The 18,533-nt window shown below is 30.3% G+C and overlaps 1 protein-coding gene across 1 annotated transcript; it reads left to right on the top strand.

The window, feature by feature from the left end:
- The first annotated feature begins 5,494 nt into the window (after window positions 1-5,494).
- Window positions 5,495-7,706, top strand: LOC124935523 (serine carboxypeptidase 1-like). Its single transcript, XM_047475953.1, has 8 exons — window positions 5,495-5,870; window positions 6,026-6,133; window positions 6,200-6,474; window positions 6,555-6,797; window positions 6,970-7,091; window positions 7,177-7,258; window positions 7,313-7,465; window positions 7,556-7,706. Exons 1-8 carry the CDS (start codon window positions 5,495-5,497, stop codon window positions 7,697-7,699), a joined length of 1,503 nt encoding a protein of 500 aa, XP_047331909.1. The 3' UTR covers window positions 7,700-7,706.
- Window positions 7,707-18,533: the final 10,827 nt, after the last annotated feature.

Raw genomic sequence — 18,533 nt, 5'->3', positions numbered from 1 at the left:
GTAACTTTTATCGTTTAAAAGAAATAGATTTCAAATTAAACAACTAAACATATGAAGGGTGAAATACACCCAATTGAATATGGTAATTGATGGTCACAAATAACTAGGCGTGAGCCGCGTGACAAAGAAATAATGAGTTTTGAGAAGATGTGTTCATTTGAAAATACTTAATAAGTCTGAATTTGAATATTTTTTATCATGAAATTCATATAGATATGAATCTAAATGATATAATATTTATGAACATAATTTAATTAAACATATATTCATACAAATCAAAACATCTGACTAAATATATATTATCTAAAGAGTGTAGATCTAAACATAGTTTTAAAATACTTTTAAAATACGCGAGTCGAGCCAACCGGTCCGACCGGACAGTTCGACCGAAAATTAACACTGGGACTGAGACACAGCTCGGACTCTCGCAAGGAGCTGCAGCAGTGGGGAATCTTGAATAATGGGCTCAAGCCCGATTCAACAATATCGATCGCGTGAGTGAAGAAGGGCAATGCCACTTGTAGAGCTCTTTCGTCGAGTGTGCGATCATTATAGGATTCGAGGAAGAAACCCTAGCTAACTTTGTGCCAGCAGCCGCGGTAAGACGGGGGAAAATGTTCTTTAGAATGACTGGGCATAAAGACAATACGGTGGTGAATCGGATTTCAAATTCAAGTCGCCAAAAATAGAGAAAATACTCTCGAACTAGGAATTTCCGGTTGAAAAGTTATCCATCATTCTATTGCATATGTTCTATTTCTATTCTATAATTTTAATTTGTAAGTTTAGTAGAAGATTTAAAATTAAGAATTGTAATTGAAATTTGGTCATATAAACCAATTTGATTGGGTAATTCTTAATTTCACTATTCTTATTTTTAAATTGTAATTATAATATTTATATTTTTCAAATAAAATATCATTTACAATATAAATATATGTTAAACAAGATAATATATTTTTAGAATTTAGTAAGTTAAAATGTTTAACATTTTTTTTTCTTAATTTAGTAAGGTAATGTGTGAAACATATATCTTTTTCTTAATAAGAATCAAATCTTAGACAAAAATTGTGACATTTAATTATTCTAATGAGTTGTGTGAAACAAATATTTTAATAATAATATATATTTAAATTATTTTTAAAAAATAAAGACACTTTTGAATACCATATCTTTTAGGAAATATACACTTTATCTAATATATTTAAAAAAATGTTAAAACAAAAATACATGTATTTACCTCCGGTGACAGCATGATAGTATGACAAGACAGTATGACTTAACAGCTTTAAGTCAACAGTAACAACACAGCTTTGTTACTCTTACTAAACTCATTATTTCCATCATCATCATCAAGTTCCTCCATACAACCATGCTCTATTATAGAACAACTTTGACTTCTATATACCCTAATACCCATTTGTTATTGATTATAAAGAATAAAATTTTATGCCTTAGAATTGTGTTTAGTAACGATTTCAGAGAAAATAAATACATTAACAGTGTCGCAACAGTTGCAATCGGGGATCAGATTGTGACTTGAGAAATATGGTTATATCGTTTGTTCTTGATTTGGGAGAAGGATGTTGTAGTTGAGGTTCTTAACAGTTTAGAGTTAGAAGGGATTATAGACGATGTAACAACACAAAAATAATAATAGAATTATTTATTTTTAAATCTAAAAATATTTTAGAAATTTTTTAATAAAATATTGACTTAAAATTGTTATGTAATATTGTCACATCATATCATACTATGTTAATCATCAAAACATTGTCCTAAGATAAACTCGATGTACTTTTTTATTTTTTTATTTTTTATTTTATTTTTTATTTTTTTTAAACATGAGGTAAGATGCCTATTTCTTAAAATAGAATATACTCAAAGGTCTTTAATCCTTATATTATGAGAAATTGTTTCAGAGTAATTTGAAAGAGAATTTTAAAAGAAATGATGTAGCGTAATTTGATTAATTGAAAAAATAATAAATTTTATTTCTCTTCTCATTTTTCAAGTGTGTGACACGTCATTCCTTCTCTAAATTTCCTCCTCTATCACTCCTCATTATATTATATATTATTTTTCAAACATAAAATTTAAAAAATAATTATAATTTTATAATTTTTGAAACATAAAAATTAAATTATAATTAAATGTACATTATTGTAAATTTTGAATTATCTAATTCAAGTTTCACTCATTGGATTCTTAAATTTTGTAATGTAACTTTTGTTAGAGTATTTAAAAAAAATTAAATTTGTATTTATTTATATACAATTAATAAAAGAATATAAAAAATAATAATTTAAACACCTACTCTTTCAAATAAACTTTTTGTTATACTAATTTATACCTGCCTAATCATTTTAAATAAACTTTCAACTTTTTATTATTTAAAATATAGTATTTGAGATAATTTATTTCAAATTGGGCCTGAAATGAGTTTTGTAATTGAGGCCTAAAGGTTGGCAATATAATTATCAAGGTTGATAACTAAATAAAAAAATGAATCATTACCATTTAACATTTTCTCCAATAAAATCCTCTTGTTCCTCTTTCTTTCTTTTTTTTTTTTTTTTTTTTTTTTTTTTTTTTTTTTTTTTTTTTTTTTGCATATAGGTAGAGCCCATATAAAATGTACGAGCAGAATTTTAGAATGACATCAAAGTTAGAGGAAAAAATATTTTATTAAATGTCTTTATAACTTCATGTGTAGTAACATTAATATTATTGTTTTATTATATATATATATATATATATATATATATATATATATAGATATATAAAGTTAAATTATTATTATAATATTCAAACATGAGTGAAAAAACACCATTTGTCACACATTCATAATTTTGAATACTCGAAGTTTAATTTTTATAGATTCATAAAAGAAACGCCCATAAGAACTACTATGAAACAACATTTATTTTAAACATTGACATTTAGATATATCTTGCATGTATTATAGTCTTTGCGATTATATATCATTGCAACAAAAGTTACTTATTTGTCCAATTTTCTCTAAAACAAACAATTTAGCCATAGATTATGAAAGACCATTTATTCTTGCTTCATGAATAAAATTTATTAGATTATATATTGATGGATTTAAGAATCATTCAAAGTTTATACTTTATGTATTGTCTGTTATTTTATAAATTTATTCTTAATTTGGTTGGAATTTTGTGGGTAATTAATATTATTAGTTGTATGTGTTTGTTTAGGTATTAGCTAACATGTACACTTGGCCGGACCAAGCCGGCTTTTATCTTACTAATTAAGTATATATTCATTACAATTTTATTTTCCTACAAAATCTTGTGATATTTCATTAACTAATAATGAATAAGAAAACATTAAATTCAAATCTATATAATTATTCGTTTTCAAATTCTGCTAGTTATCTACTATTAGGTTTCTAAATTTGTATAATTTTATAGGTATAAGTCATTTTCCATTGTTTTTGGCATATTATATAGATGTTCATCCATTATTATAAGGATATTAATACTAGCTGATATATTCAATAATTTCTTAGCTGGTTATAAGGCCATTTACAAATGTGGCGGTGATAACTTGAGTACTTCTTGTTACATCTTTTAAAAACTTAGATTTGGATAGGTTAAAAAAAATCATTTAAATAGAAGACGATTAAGAGACATTTTTACTATAAATAAAATAATGACAAATTAAAATATTGAATAGCACATCTATATATATATATATATATATATATATATATATATATATATATATATATATATATATATATATATATATATATATATATATATATATATATAATGATGCTTAATTTTTAAAGTGTCCGGATTGGCGGGTCGAGAGCTGTGGTTAATTTGAATATATATATGTGAGAGTAAATGGATATTTGAGTCAGATTGTGGGTTGACCCGCCCATATATACTTAAAACGGTTAAAAATAAAATTTAAAATGTTATATGTGTGTTTCGAATTTGTAACCTAACAAATAAGTACAACCCTTTAACCAACTAGGCTAATAACACTTTATTTTTTAAATTCAACACTAAATTTGACGAACGCGGAACATTTTAACAATATAAGTTCAACTTTTTAACTAACTAGTGTATAATATGAATCAAATATTTGATTGACCAAACTGAAAGTGTAATGTCACGAGATGAGAGATTCATTCAAAAAAAAATATGTGAGAAAATAAGTTGTTTTATTGAAGTAAATAAAATGTGGAAAGTGAGCGTTCTATTTTTATTCATGATGTATTAAGAATTTTAAACATTAAATATATATTATTATTTTTATTATTATTAAATTTATTTTAATTATATTTTTATTCGTGTGCATAGTATCCTAGTTTTATTAACATATTCGTTGAGGGATATTCCTACTCATTTGGATTTGATTAGGCAAAATTAATTTCCATTGTTTATTAACTCTCCCATTTTATGTTTTGTATTTAGTGGTTCATTTATTTCATTTTGCTCTTGCAATATTTTGGTTTTCGTTTTGGTTGTTTTTTTAAGTGTCTTTTTTTAAAATATATAATCAATATTAAAATTTAAAAAAAAAAAACTAAAATAAATATCTCCTATAAATTGGCAAGGGGAATTTTTCCATCTTAAAATACCATAGGTCTTTTGGTAGGTGTAATTATGTGTCAAATAGAAATATCAAAACCAAATAACAAAAAAAAAAAATGATGCAAAGTTCATAAATTCAAATTAAACTCTCAATCAAGATTCTCGCAAATCACGCGCGTGCATCGATATTATTAAATTCTTCTTAATATTATTTTCTCGATAATTCTGGTAGATCTCTTGTATTGGTCGACCAATTGTGATTTTGGTTTTGTTTGCTTGTTTTATAATCATGCATATTTTCTTTAGGAACCAAACATTATAATTATTTCTTCTTTTGTTTTTGTTGTAACATTTAATTATATTTGTGTCTTCATCTATCTATATCCTAAAAGCCAAATATTGTAAAGAAACAAGAAAACAATGTTAAAGTTTGAACATTTCCTTCCAATAAAAAATAGTAAATGTGCCCTTGAAGTTTATAAAACCCGACAAACCTGCTTAATTGAATACAATTTCGTTCTCAATTGAAATTTTCTTTTGAGAAGTTAAAAAAACATGGGTGATATATATGATTGGAAAACACATCACGTTACTAACTAAATCCCACATACATATTACTAAAAAAAATAAAGTGTACAAATTAGTTCTAGACATGGCTCTCTATGAACAAAGTTTGTTGTCAAGTTTGACATACTTTCAAAAATATAGGAGTATTATGTTATATTTGTTTCCCTTGTATAACATCCTTGTGCTTAGCATTTGTCTTTTTTGCATGAGTTTTTATTTTTATGTACAAACATATAATGACAACACTTGGAGGGGAAATATATATTGAAATTACAAACTCCTATATAAATATAACCATCATTAAACATCTCTTCATAACAATTCATTCTTTGACAAACAATAATACTAGTATGAGTTCTCAATACTTCTTCGTAGCCCTCCTATTCGTTTCTCTAGTTATCGCACAAGGTCATGGAGGAAGCATGGAAAACTACTCTTTCAAGAAGCTTTTAAGAGCTCGAGGACAATCAAAAAGTAATTCTGATCAAAACCGTGATATTGTCACGAACGATATTAATACGTATTCACCGGTGTATGTAAGTGCTCAATATGGGCTTAAGGAAGCCGATAAGATCGTCGCATTACCTGGACAACCTGCCGGAGTGACCATTGAGCAATACTCGGGTTATGTAACCGTTGATCCTCAAGCCGGAAGAGCTTTATTCTACTACTTTGTGGAGTCCAACGATTCATCTTCCAAGCCCCTTGTGCTTTGGTTAAATGGAGGTAATTGGTTAACTATTTTAAAATAGGAGTTTCAATTAAAACTAACTAATTTGTTATTAACAAAAACTAACTAACATTTGATTAAAACTGTATTTATTATTTTTTCCAATAAATTGTTGGTAGTTGTTAGATGACAGCGATGTTAATTGTTGTAGGACCGGGCTGCTCCTCGTTGGGAGCCGGAGGTTTTATGGAACTTGGGCCCTTTCGGCCGAACCCTGATGGAAAAACATTGTGGGAGAACAAATACTCTTGGAACAATGGTGTGTCATGTTTTTTTACTTATGTGACGTGACTATCGAAAAATTAATATTTGTTTCAAATTGTAGAGGCGAATATTTTGTTCCTCGAGTCTCCAGCAGGAGTAGGGTTTTCGTACTCGAATACGACATCTGATTATGATCAAAGCGGAGACACAAGAACGGCTAAGGATGCGTATGCTTTCCTAGTAAATTGGTTAGAAAGGTTTCCAGAGTACAAAGACCGAGATTTCTTCTTAACCGGTGAGAGCTACGCGGGCCACTATGTTCCTCAACTAGCTCAACTCATTCAACACAATAACAAGATCACAAACCAAACTGTCATTAACTTAAAAGGAATTGCCGTGAGTACTCATTCTCTATTTTTATTACACATTTAAATCTATTATGGATACATCTTTAGGTTTTCGAAAATACTTGACAGATTGGAAACGCATTATTGGACGACGAGGCATTTAGTAGAGGTTTGTACGAGTCACTATGGAGGCATAACTTGATCTCCGACGAAATTCACGACAATATCGTAGCAAGTTGTAATTTTTTCGATGGACAATCATCCCCGACGTGCGATGAATATCTTGGTGAAGCAGATGCGGCTGCTGGAAATATCTACACATACGATATTTATGCCCCCTTGTGTTCTTCACCGCCTTCCTCAAGCCCCGGGGTACTTATCCCTCCCACATTTATTGTCTTAGTTAATTAACTATTTTTACTATCTCCTAAGATAATTCAAGTGACAAAAAGTAGTAGTATATTTTAACATGAAAAATGTAGACTATTATGTGAGTAGTTTTATATTCATGATCAATATAACCGACCATCGAGGAGATATGTAGGTTGCCTATTTTGATCCATGCACGGGGAATTACGTGAGTGAATACTTGAACCTTCCCGAAGTACAAGAAGCTCTCCATGCAAATGTCTCCGGTAGCCTTCCCGGAGAATGGGAGTCTTGCAAGTAATATGAACTTATCATAGTTAATATGTCACATTCATCTTAATTTAATTCATTGAAACTAATCTCTTTAATTTCTCTCTAATAGCAATTACATTCATGCTGCTTGGAATGACTGGCCATCGACAGTGTTGCCGGTTGTTGAAGAGTTAATTGAAAGCGGGATTGGTGTTTGGATATACAGGTGTGACGATAATAATTTGAATATTTGTATAAGTTTATAGGGATATTTGAGTTTTATTCCCTTCTTATCGTTGTATTATAATTGCAGCGGTGACACGGATTATATAGTGCCGACGACAACAACTATTTTCAACATAGACAAACTCAATACTACTGTTAAGACCCCATGGTATCCATGGAATTACCAAAATGAGGTAACAATTTTTTTTTTTTTGTCAAAACTAATGATCTACTTAGTTGATAAGTAAATATTAATTTAGTATTTTTCAATAATTGTGATGTAGGTTGGCGGTTATGTGGTGGAATATGAGAAAGTGACGTTTGTGACGATAAGAGGAGCTGGACATTTTGTTCCGAGTTATCAACCTGCTCGTGCTCTTACTTTCTTCTCATCATTCCTTAATGGGAAGCTTCCGCCTTCAGAATAAGCACGAGTTTGTTGAAGAATTCAAGTTAAATGTTGATGTCAACTAAATTCCGTAATCAAATTAAAAAAAAAAAACGAATGTGTTTTGTGTTTTTTTTATTTATTTAGTTTCCCCTCATGGACAAATAATATATGATGGAATTCTTAATTGAGAAAAATAAATATATATGCATGTTGTCGGCAATGAAATGGTCTTGGACTATTGTTAATCATATTAAATGTTACCATAATAAACAATAAAGAAATATCGGTTAGATAATTCTATACGTGTTATTAATTAATTGATTGTTGCAAAAACAAAATGTAACACATGTTACCTAATGTTTTTTTATTCAAATTATAGAAGCTTTTCTTATCGAGGTTTAGAAAATACGTGCGAAGAGAAACAATAAAAGTAATAACATCAAATTAAGTGGAATAAAAAATATAATAGATAGAACCAATCAACCGAATTCGTAACAAAAATAAAACAAAAATATTTATATCTTTTCATTCAAATTTAGGAAAATGTTATAGTTATATAGGAAACATTTTCATTCAAACATCATATAATGTCTAATTATTTTTGCCAAAATGATAATTTATTGGCAAATAAGTAGTGGTTATAATTAATTTGTGCTATTATATGTAGGGTCAGAATTGGCTGTGGTGTCTAATGATTCTTTCGTGACACCATTACCTTTATAATAGTTTAAAATTTGTAATATGATATAAAAAAATATTATGCTATTATTAACATAATAATTAATTTTCAAATAAATTAATTCTCAACAAACACACATTTACATATGTAGAGATATAATTTCATTGATCAAGTTGTGCAATAATGTTCATCTTGACCATTTTTTCTAAACCCTGAAATGGTCTAGAATAAAATTTGATTTGTTATTTTTTTTCTTTAAATTTGTTGGTTGTAATTCAAAGTTTAAATTCTATTTAAAATTTATCTTGTTATTATATATATATATATATATATATATATATATATATATAATTAAAGAAATTAAAATTCTACAAAGGTTAAAGCGGACCTTTTGTGAAAATCAAATTTAAAACATGTAATATCTTAAACAATATTATTTTCACTTTAATGATATTAGTTAAAAATGCATATAATTTTATCAAAATATATATATATATATATATATATATATATATATATATATATATATATATATATATATATATATATATATATATTTGAACCTACTTGAAACACATAAAATTGTAATGAATTTGAAATAAAGATAATATTAAATTTATTAATATATACCTAACTAAAATATAAATATATTCAAAACAATATTTCATCTAAGTTAATATTCAAATAAAATATTAAAAATTAGGATCCGAGCGTTTTCAAATTGCCATATTTCTAAAAAAAATCAAAAAATAAATAAAAAAGATGAATTTCTAAACAAATTAGGTTATGAATGAAGTCTTGATCCCACTCAACTACCCTTTTTCGCATTGCCCAGCCCATCAACCTCAATTTGAAATTTTTGTATGAGTTGAATTTTTTTTTTTTTTTTTTTTTGTGAGTTTTGATGTAAAAGTAAAATATGAAATAAAATAACATAAATTATATCCTTTTGAAATAACTAATTAATATATGTTTGAAAAAAAGGAAATTTGCATTTCTCTTATAATTCTTTGTTTTGTGCTACTATAACTCCATATAAAATTCATAACTATTCTATGAAAACAACCATTCTTTAATACCATTTTCACATTTAAAACAAGAGAGGAAAAGATACATGTTAGTTTGATCACTAAACCAAATATAGACTAAAGTTAGACAAAAATCATTCAATTTCATTTCGAAATAGCAATAAAACAAAATATCGGAAAAAAGATGAAAAATATGTCATTGCATTAAAATTGACTTATATATAATACACATGATAAACAAGACGAGTACAAAAAAATACAAAAAATGCATCATCAACTAAAAAGTTGCATAATAAAATGTGATATATAAGTTTGCAAGAATGTCTACACAAATAAGTGAAATAACAATAGGCTTGGAGTTTTTTTCTTTTTTTGGGAAAATAGGCTTGGAGTTGATCAAACCTCAACCAAACAAAGATAGTTCATTAAAATGTAATAGAAATGATTTAGAAATTAGTATTTTATCACCATTATCATTAAAATTACAAATATTTTTTAAATTATTAAAGCAAAATGTAAAAATAGTTTTATTTTCATTTGGTATGAAAGATATAATTGAACTAAACCTTTTTAGGTAACTTTTTTTTTTATCATAATAGGTGAGTCCACATTAAATACTGTTCATATATACTAAAAATATATTTTACCAAAGAACCTCTTACATGAGTCCCATCGTTACTATCCATAGTTATTTTTATATAGTTGTCAAATTAAATAATATGAGTTCGATTTTTACTGAAACGATTTAAGTTTAAATAAATATCATAACAGATCACGCTAGTTAACTTTTCACATTTAAAAATAAAAATAACTTTCAAATTAAACAACTAAATATATTAAGGCTATCAAATACACCAAATTAAAAATGGTAATAGATGGTCACAAATAACTAGGCGTGACAAGGAAATAATGAGAGTTTTTAGAGTATTGTTCAATTGTGAGTTTTGACCAGGAGGGTTCATTTGAAAATACTTTTTAAGTGTCAGTTTTGATAAGAAATCCTCATAATTTTTTTTTAATAGTACTCTTTTGTGTAGTAACTCATCCGGATATATGAATCTAAATTTATATTAACCTTTTGTCATCAAAATCTAGCTAGACTCATACTAATCAAATATATATGTGAAAAAAAGTGTTTTCAAATCTGACCCAATATATATTATCTAGAAAGGGTGGATCTAAAATGATTATAAAGCTATGTAAGGAAAAGAAAGGAAACAACATGAATAGAAAAAGCCAAAATTTGTTGTCCTTAAAGTTGAAGAAGGAGACAGACAAAGTAAAATCAAGAACTCAAGCACCTGCTAATTAAAGCCTTCCAACTTTATTTGCATTCTTTATATATTATCCCCTCTTTTAAAGCAACAAATTAAAAGATTAGACATCACTCAATACTAGCTTAATTAGCTACACTTTCTATTCTCATTATATTATATAGACACTAAGTCTGCAATTAATTTTATTGTATGATCAATTCATTTCAAAACCAAAACTTTACTTACACTGCATGCTTATAATTTGACTCATTTCTTGCTTTTCTTCCTAAATATTAAGTGTAACTCGTTATACCTAAAAATAATATGTTTGATAAACGAGAGAATATATTTTGCCTTATAAAAGAACACAACGAATTCAGAAATTAGAATTGTGACGGATTCGAAACAAAATTGGGATGGGCATAAGAAAATAAAGGAAAAATTAATATTGTGATGGGTTTTGTATTTTTTTTTATTAAAATTAAATAGTGAATTAAATTGAAAAAATAAGAAATTATGTCACATTTTTATCGTATATATAAAAATGTGACATAATTTCTTATTTTTTCAATTTAATTCACATATATTATATTTTTTATGTGTGGGCTGAAGTTTACCTGAATCTTAACATAGATCCGTCTCTAAACACATCGATCAACAAAGAACAATCTTTTTCATTGAGACATATATAAGATCATTTCTTGATTATTCAATATCCATCTATAGAATATACTTTTTTTCATTAGTGTATTAGGAATATATTGAAATGGATTTTGATTGTTTGTTACAAGATTACTAATAGGTCATTTTGTATTCTTGATCATTCAATTATCTTGAAAAATAATTTCTCCTGGAACGTGTGTACAACTCTAGTGCATGATTTGTAATTTGTCAAGTGGATTTAATTTTATGTATAAATTATTGATTTATTTTGAGAATTATTTTGAATGAACTTTATCTAGACTATTGCAATTTGCATCATTTATTTTATCTATACAAATATTATATTTTTCAATAACAGCTGATTTGGATATATTTTGGCATTTGGATGGTTATTTGTCTTTGGTTTGTTTTATTTGGGATTCTAGATTTTTCATTTGAGGACTAAGAGCTCGTTCGATTTGGGGTTTTTACAATTTTTTGGGTTTTATTAGAAAAAAATATTTGATAAAAGATGGTTGGTTATTTGATATTTTTAAGATAAATTATAAAAAAATATTATATTTAAAATTAAAGTTTAATAAAATAAAAATATTTTAATATTTTTTATTGACAAATTAATTGATTTGATTGTTAAATGATATTAATGTGATAAATATAATTTAAAAAAATTCCAAAAATTTAATTATCTTACTAAAACCTTCATTTTAACTTAAGTAATCTTTTTAAAATCTTCATTTTAACTTAAGTAATCTCTCTAAGTGGAATCAAGTCACTTTTCACTTTTAGATATCTCATGGTTATACATTTAACAACTTATTAATTCATCAGTTTATATTTATAAGAAATATATTTTGAATTTAAATATAATTGAAAATGAGTGGAGTGGTAAACAAGAAATGATTGTTTCATTTTGATTCAAATCAATTTTTTGAAAAGAAATAAAGTTTTGAGGTCAAAACACTCATTTTTTTAGTCAAAATTACAAAAGCCAAAATTATTAACTTGGGCCTCAAATTTTAATAATATTTACCAATTTATGGGTTACGCTACTTGCCTGTAAACAATAATATTTTTAGGACTTTTCTCACCTGACCCTAAAATTTTATATTTATCAAGAAAGTATATTTATAAAATTCACTTTCAAATATTTTTTTTTTTATTTTACACAAGTTTATATTTATATCGCCCTCATAAGTTAAAATGGCAAAATGTATGATCGGGCAAGTTTCCTAAACAAAAAAAATGATTAAATGAGAAAATATTATTAAAAGCTCCAATTCAAAATTTTGGCCAAATTAAAAAAAAAAAAATAATAATAATAATAATGGGAATATATATGGGAAATGGGCAGGTAATTCGGTCTACAAAAGGGTGTTCTGATTTTGACGTTTTAAATCACGTTCTAATCAGAACTATTATATATAAACAAAAAAAAATATTAATAATAATTCATTCATTCATTATAGTCATCGTTACAAATGTCAAAATATAAAAATCATACACACCTAAATTGAGAAGATGATGGTTATTTATATTAAATAAAATCATTTACTTGTATATTAAAATCCATAAAATGATTCGGTTAAAATAATATATATACATATACTATTTTGTCCTTCATTATATTTGTATATTATAATAAATTAATACTATTAAAAAAACTTAGAAATGCTTGTCATGACAACTTTATTATTATATTGTATTTCATAAGGGAAAAATATATGTGTTGTAAACACTAAAATAGTTAACTTTATTTTTGTAATTATTTCTTAGTTTATTATTAATCTAAAATAATATTTATCAAAGAACAAACGTACTATAAAATTATTAAAAAACATTATTTTAAATAATTATTATTTAAACCTAATTAATTTTATTTATAGCATATAAACTTTATTCAAGTGGATAATTTATTTGAAGTTGATATTTGTTCTCTACTTGAGAAATGATAAAGCCAACGAATGGCTAGCGAAAGCAAGGCCACGAATCCTACGTGGCCTTGCCAGCTAGGAGAGAGAAAGAAAAAAAAAAAAAAAAAAAAAAAAAAATTAAAACGTTTCTGCTCCTCTTTCTTCTTTCTTCTTCCCTCTCTTTCTTCTTTTAATTTATCACATCCGGCATCCCGACTTATCTGGCGATTTATCACTCCGGCGGCATCCCGACTTCTCTGGCGATTTATCACTCCGGCATCCCGACTTCTACTTTCTTCTTTCGCTCGCTCGAAAATGGTAAGACACTTCTCATTCTTTAATATTTCAGTTTCAGAATCGTCCGCCTTCGTGTTCATTTCGAAATATTTTCTTTTCAGGCTGGTGTTTCAGGTAAATCTCCATGCAAGGCCCCAAGATCTCCAAGGACAAGGTAAATAAGACATCTTCTATTTTAGAATCGTAGGGTTAGCGTTTTGCGGTTAGGGTCAGGGTTTTGCAGTTAGGGTTAGGGTTTCAGAGTTTAGGGTTAGGGTATTGCTGCATTATGGTTCTCGAAACAAAGTTTTCTTTACCCGAAAGTCTGATTTAATTGTGTATGGTTGTATTAGGGTTAGCCAAAACTAAATTTTTTGGGTATTTGCTGAATTTAGGGACCCGAAATAGGCTGTTATGGGTCCCGAAAGTGGGATAACTTCATGTTTGACTGAATTTAGGGTCCCGAAAGTGTGATTTCGGGACCCGAAATAGGCTGTTATGGGTCCCGAAAGTGGGATAACTTCATGTTTGGCTGAATTTAGGGTCCCGAAAGTGTGATTTCGGGACCCGAAATAGGCTGTTATGGGTCCCGAAAGTGGGATAACTTCATGTTTGGCTGAATTTAGGGTCCCGAAAGTGTGGTTTCGGGACCCGAAATAGGCTGTTATGGGTCCCGAAAGTGGGATAACTTCATGTTTGGCTGAATTTAGGGTCCCGAAAGTGTGGTTTCGGGACCCGAAATAGGCTGTTTCTGGACCTAAAAGTTGGATTACTTAATGTTTGGCTGAATTTAGGGTCCCGAAAGTGTGTTTCGGGACCCGAAATGGATGGTTTCGGGACCCGAAAGTAGGATTACTTAATGTTTGGCTGAATTTAGGGTCCCGAAAGTGTGTTTCGGGACCCGAAACGGATGGTTTCGGGACCCGAAAGTAGGATTAATTAATGTTTGGCTGAATTTAGGGTCCCGAAAGTGTGTTTCGGGACCCGAAAGGTGGTTTCGGGACCCGAAACGGGTGGTTTCGGGACCCGAAACGGGTGGTTTCGGGACCCGAAACGTGGTTTCGGGACCCGAAACGGGTGGTTTCGGGACCCGAAACGGGTGGTTTCGGGACCCGAAACGGGTGGTTTCGGGACCCGAATTCCTTCATTTAAGTGATTATTTGCTTCATGGCTTTTAAATGTTTATCATTTGTTGTTGTAGGGCAAATAAACGTAAAAGTATTGTCCAAGAATCAGCTCCCAATCCAGCTCCCAATCCAGCTCCCAAAGCAGCTTCCAAACCAGTTCCCAAATCCCCTAGAGCAACAGCTCCCAATGCAGCTCCCAAATCAGTTCCAAAATCCCCTAGAGCAACAGCTCCCAAAGCAGCCCCCCACAACTTATTTTTAACTAGGACATCGTCTAGTGGCCTTTTCAATCTTCTTCAAATGCTGTCTAAGGAACAAAAAGATGCTGTGAAGTCAATAGGCTTTGGCGCTCTACTTTCATTATCGCTTTCAAAATGCCCCGGGGAAATCTCTCGTTATCTAGTCAGAAAGTTTGACTGCAATAAATGTTCATTCACCCTAGAGAATGGCGAGGAAGTGAAAATCGAAGAAGAGGATGTTCATATGGTATTGGGTCTCCCCAGAGGGGAGCTGGATATTTTAGAATATCAGAATAACGAGATTGATGACAAGTTGAGGGCATTTAGGACTCGATGGGGTAACCCCGATAATGGCGCTCCTTTAGCGACTGCTATGCCGATCAAAATCATTGAGAACAAAGCTGCTGACAACAATTTCAAGATAGACTTCGTATTATATGTTGTCAGTTGCTTTCTCTGGTGTGATCACCTAGGTAACCTATCCAGGTATATCTCATTTGTATTATTTTCAATTGCCTGACAACAAATTTGTATTGTTAAATAATCCTCAAATATGTTTTTTTCATTTGCAGGTATAGAATTCTGAAATCTATTTCAGATGTTGACAATATCAAGAAGTTCAATTGGTGCAAATTTGTACTTGAAGGATTAGTTCAATCATGCGCAAAAGTGAAGCAGAATGAAAAACGACATTTCCAAGGACCACATACGTTCTTTATCGTAAGTTATCACTCATTCATTTTCATGTTTTCAAAAATATTTAGTTTTAACATATGTATGTTTTCAGCTATGCTACGTGTATAGGGTGAGCAACCCTGTACTGGGAGGAGTTACTGAGCGACGATTTCCTATACTGTCATGTTGGAATGACACAACGTTGAAGTTTAGGCTGGATACAGAGTTGGATAATGGAGGATTCGGACTTGGAAGCGTTCTGGGACGCATTCCACTACCCGGGATGTGGGATGAGAGCGACGACGAGGATAATGATTTCAGAGAGAACGACGAGGAGGAGAACGAGGAGGGTGATATTGATGGGGTGTCTCAGACCCCAAAGGAGGCGGCGGCGGCAGCAGCAACAGAACCTAGGAATAGGTCACCTCCTCTGAACACAGCTCCGGATGAGGTCGGAATTACATTTACAGAGAATTTGGTGTGCGTTACGAAATGTACAGTGATGCTTGAAAAAGCGATGAGAAAAATGGAATGTTTAAGTTCAGGCTGGGATGCAACACCATTGTATGACAACGCCATGCACATCATTTACAGAGCAATGGACAAGAATAAACTTTTCAGGGATGCCATGCATAAATACTTCAAGGATGAAGCACCTTCTGAAACACAATGTGACAAAGATGACGAGGAGGTGGGTCTTGATGAGGCCGGTGACAAGGAGCCTGCTCAAAATGACGGTGGTCTTGATGAGGCCGCTGACAAGGAGGTGGGTCTTGATGAGGCCGGTGACAAGGAGCCTGCTGCTCAAAATGTTGAGGGGAATCACACAGATGACGATGGAAAAGAGGTGCCTCCAAGAAAAAGAAGGAAAAATCCCGTGCGACAAATGAAAGTTCCAGCAAACCTTAAATCTCCATATATGACGCAGGACAAGCCAAAGAACTTCGAGTCTGCCCAAATTCATCGGGATGCAGGATATGAATTGCAGGTTCAAAAAGAGGGTGGTGAAGAAGTTCCTATATCGGTGTTCAAAGGAAACAAATTTGTCATCAAAAAACCTAAAAAAAATCCCCAAGAAGTCACGAAAATTCCACCACGGCTTCAATGTCAATATTTGAAAGAGAACAGAAAAAGATATAAAAATTTCTTCAATTTTGTCCGTTTAAGTGACAAGGATGAGATCGTTTTGGCAATGGTTTTTGACAATAAAGCTGATGAGGATGCGAGGTAAATCAATCTTTCTTAGTTCATTTGTTTTTGTCAATATTCTTTATGTGTTTGGCTGAATTTAGGGTCCCGAAAGGTGGTTTCGGGACCCGAAACGGTTGGTTTCGGGACCCGAAACGGGTGGTTTCGGGACCCGAAAGGTGGTTTCGGGACCCGAAAGGTGGTTTCGGGACCCGAAATGGATGGTTTCGGGACCCGAAAGGTGGTTTCGGGACCCGAAACAGGTGGTTTCGGGACCCGAAACAGGTGGTTTCGGGACCCGAAACAGGTGGTTTCGGGACCCGAAACGGGTGGTTACGGGACCCAAATTTGTTTTTTTTTAACTTCATTTCTTCTTTATGTGGTTTCAGGAAGGAAGAAGTGTATGTATCCGAGAATACCAATATCAACATAGAGCAATTTCAATCGATGAAAAGTAGATGCCATGTTGAAAGTGGTATTATTGATGCTTGGGCAAACGTTATGACACTGCACTGCAAAATGGGCTCCGAAGCGAAAATCGTTTTTTCAACAGTCCTTACGGTAAGTCTCTATATCTTTCATTATTGTATAAACCAATTGTCTTATTGTCATGTTGTCTTTGCAGGACTTTTGGAGAACGAAAGAGCTTTTTATTGAAAGACTGATTGAAGAAATGAGAATTTTCCAAATAACACCCGAAGACATGAAAACTACTAATCTGGTAAGTTCAATATGCTTATATTAAATACTTATTCTTGCTCATATATGTCATCTGATTCATGGTCATAATTTTGCAGATATTTTTCCCAATTTTATACGAAAGTCATTATTATGTTGTTGTCATCAACATTGCGAAGAAAGTAATTGAAGTCCTCGACAATCTACCACTCGACCCAGATATAGAATGGGAACATAAATATGTTACAGTTCGGAAACTGGTATTGTTGAAGTGTTTTTTACACATAATGTATGTTAAAGTGTTTATGTTTATTAACTTCTTTTGTAAAACAGGTTGAAAACGTTGTGGAGTACTTCAATACTATCGACCAAGATATCTCAACCCAAATTGCCCAATTCCCGGTCAATGTTTTAAATTTACATTGGCAAGACAGTTCAAATAAAACGGATTGCGGAATATACTGCATGAGACATATTCATACTTACATTGGCAATGCAGATTGGGAATGTGCTATAAGCCAAAAAAATGTAAGTTAAATATTTTCACATTTTATTTGTTTCACAAATCTTTAATAAATAACCGGTGAATTATCATTTTCTTAGGCAAAGGGAATCATTGAAGCTTTGCGAGCCAAATACACCGCAATGATCATCCGTTCAAGTTTGAACCGAAATCTGAGGAACCTCTTCATGAAGTATGTGGAAATTTTAAAAGAAGATTGTCCTGATACATATAGGTTGTTTCAACCAATTATAAGCCAAGTATAAATATTTTGTATTCAATTATTTTCTAGTCTTCAATTATAGTCTTCAATTATTTTCTAGTCTTCAATTATAGTCTTCAATTATAGTCTTCAATTATAGTCTTCAATTATAGTATGAGTTAAAAAACAAGAAACAAGTATAATATGAGTTGAAAATGCCATTTCGGGACAAAAATAGTATAATATGAGTTGAAAATGTCATTTCGTGACAATAAAACAAAGTATAATATGAGTTGAAAATGCCATTTCGGGACAAAAATAGTATAAATGGATGGTTTCGGGACCCGAAATGGATGGTTTCGGGACCCGAAACTGGTTGTTTCGGGACCCGAAATGGATGGTTTCGGGACCCGAAATGGATGGTTTCGGGACCCGAAATGGATGGTTT

This window comes from Impatiens glandulifera, chromosome 4, assembly GCF_907164915.1.
Source record: "Impatiens glandulifera chromosome 4, dImpGla2.1, whole genome shotgun sequence".
Classification (NCBI taxonomy): domain Eukaryota; kingdom Viridiplantae; phylum Streptophyta; class Magnoliopsida; order Ericales; family Balsaminaceae; genus Impatiens; species Impatiens glandulifera.
Note: the sequence above shows the minus strand (reverse complement) of the source record. Positions and strands in the feature narration are given on the sequence as shown.

Coding starts and splice junctions, on each gene's coding strand:
- LOC124935523 (XM_047475953.1), top strand. CDS start 5,495: ATGAGTTCTCAATACTTCTTCGTAGCCCTCCTATTCGTTTCTCTAGTT. Junction 5,871..6,025: donor TGTGCTTTGGTTAAATGGAG/GTAATTGGTTAA, acceptor TAATTGTTGTAG/GACCGGGCTGCTCCTCGTTG. Junction 7,466..7,555: donor CATGGAATTACCAAAATGAG/GTAACAATTTTT, acceptor ATTGTGATGTAG/GTTGGCGGTTATGTGGTGGA.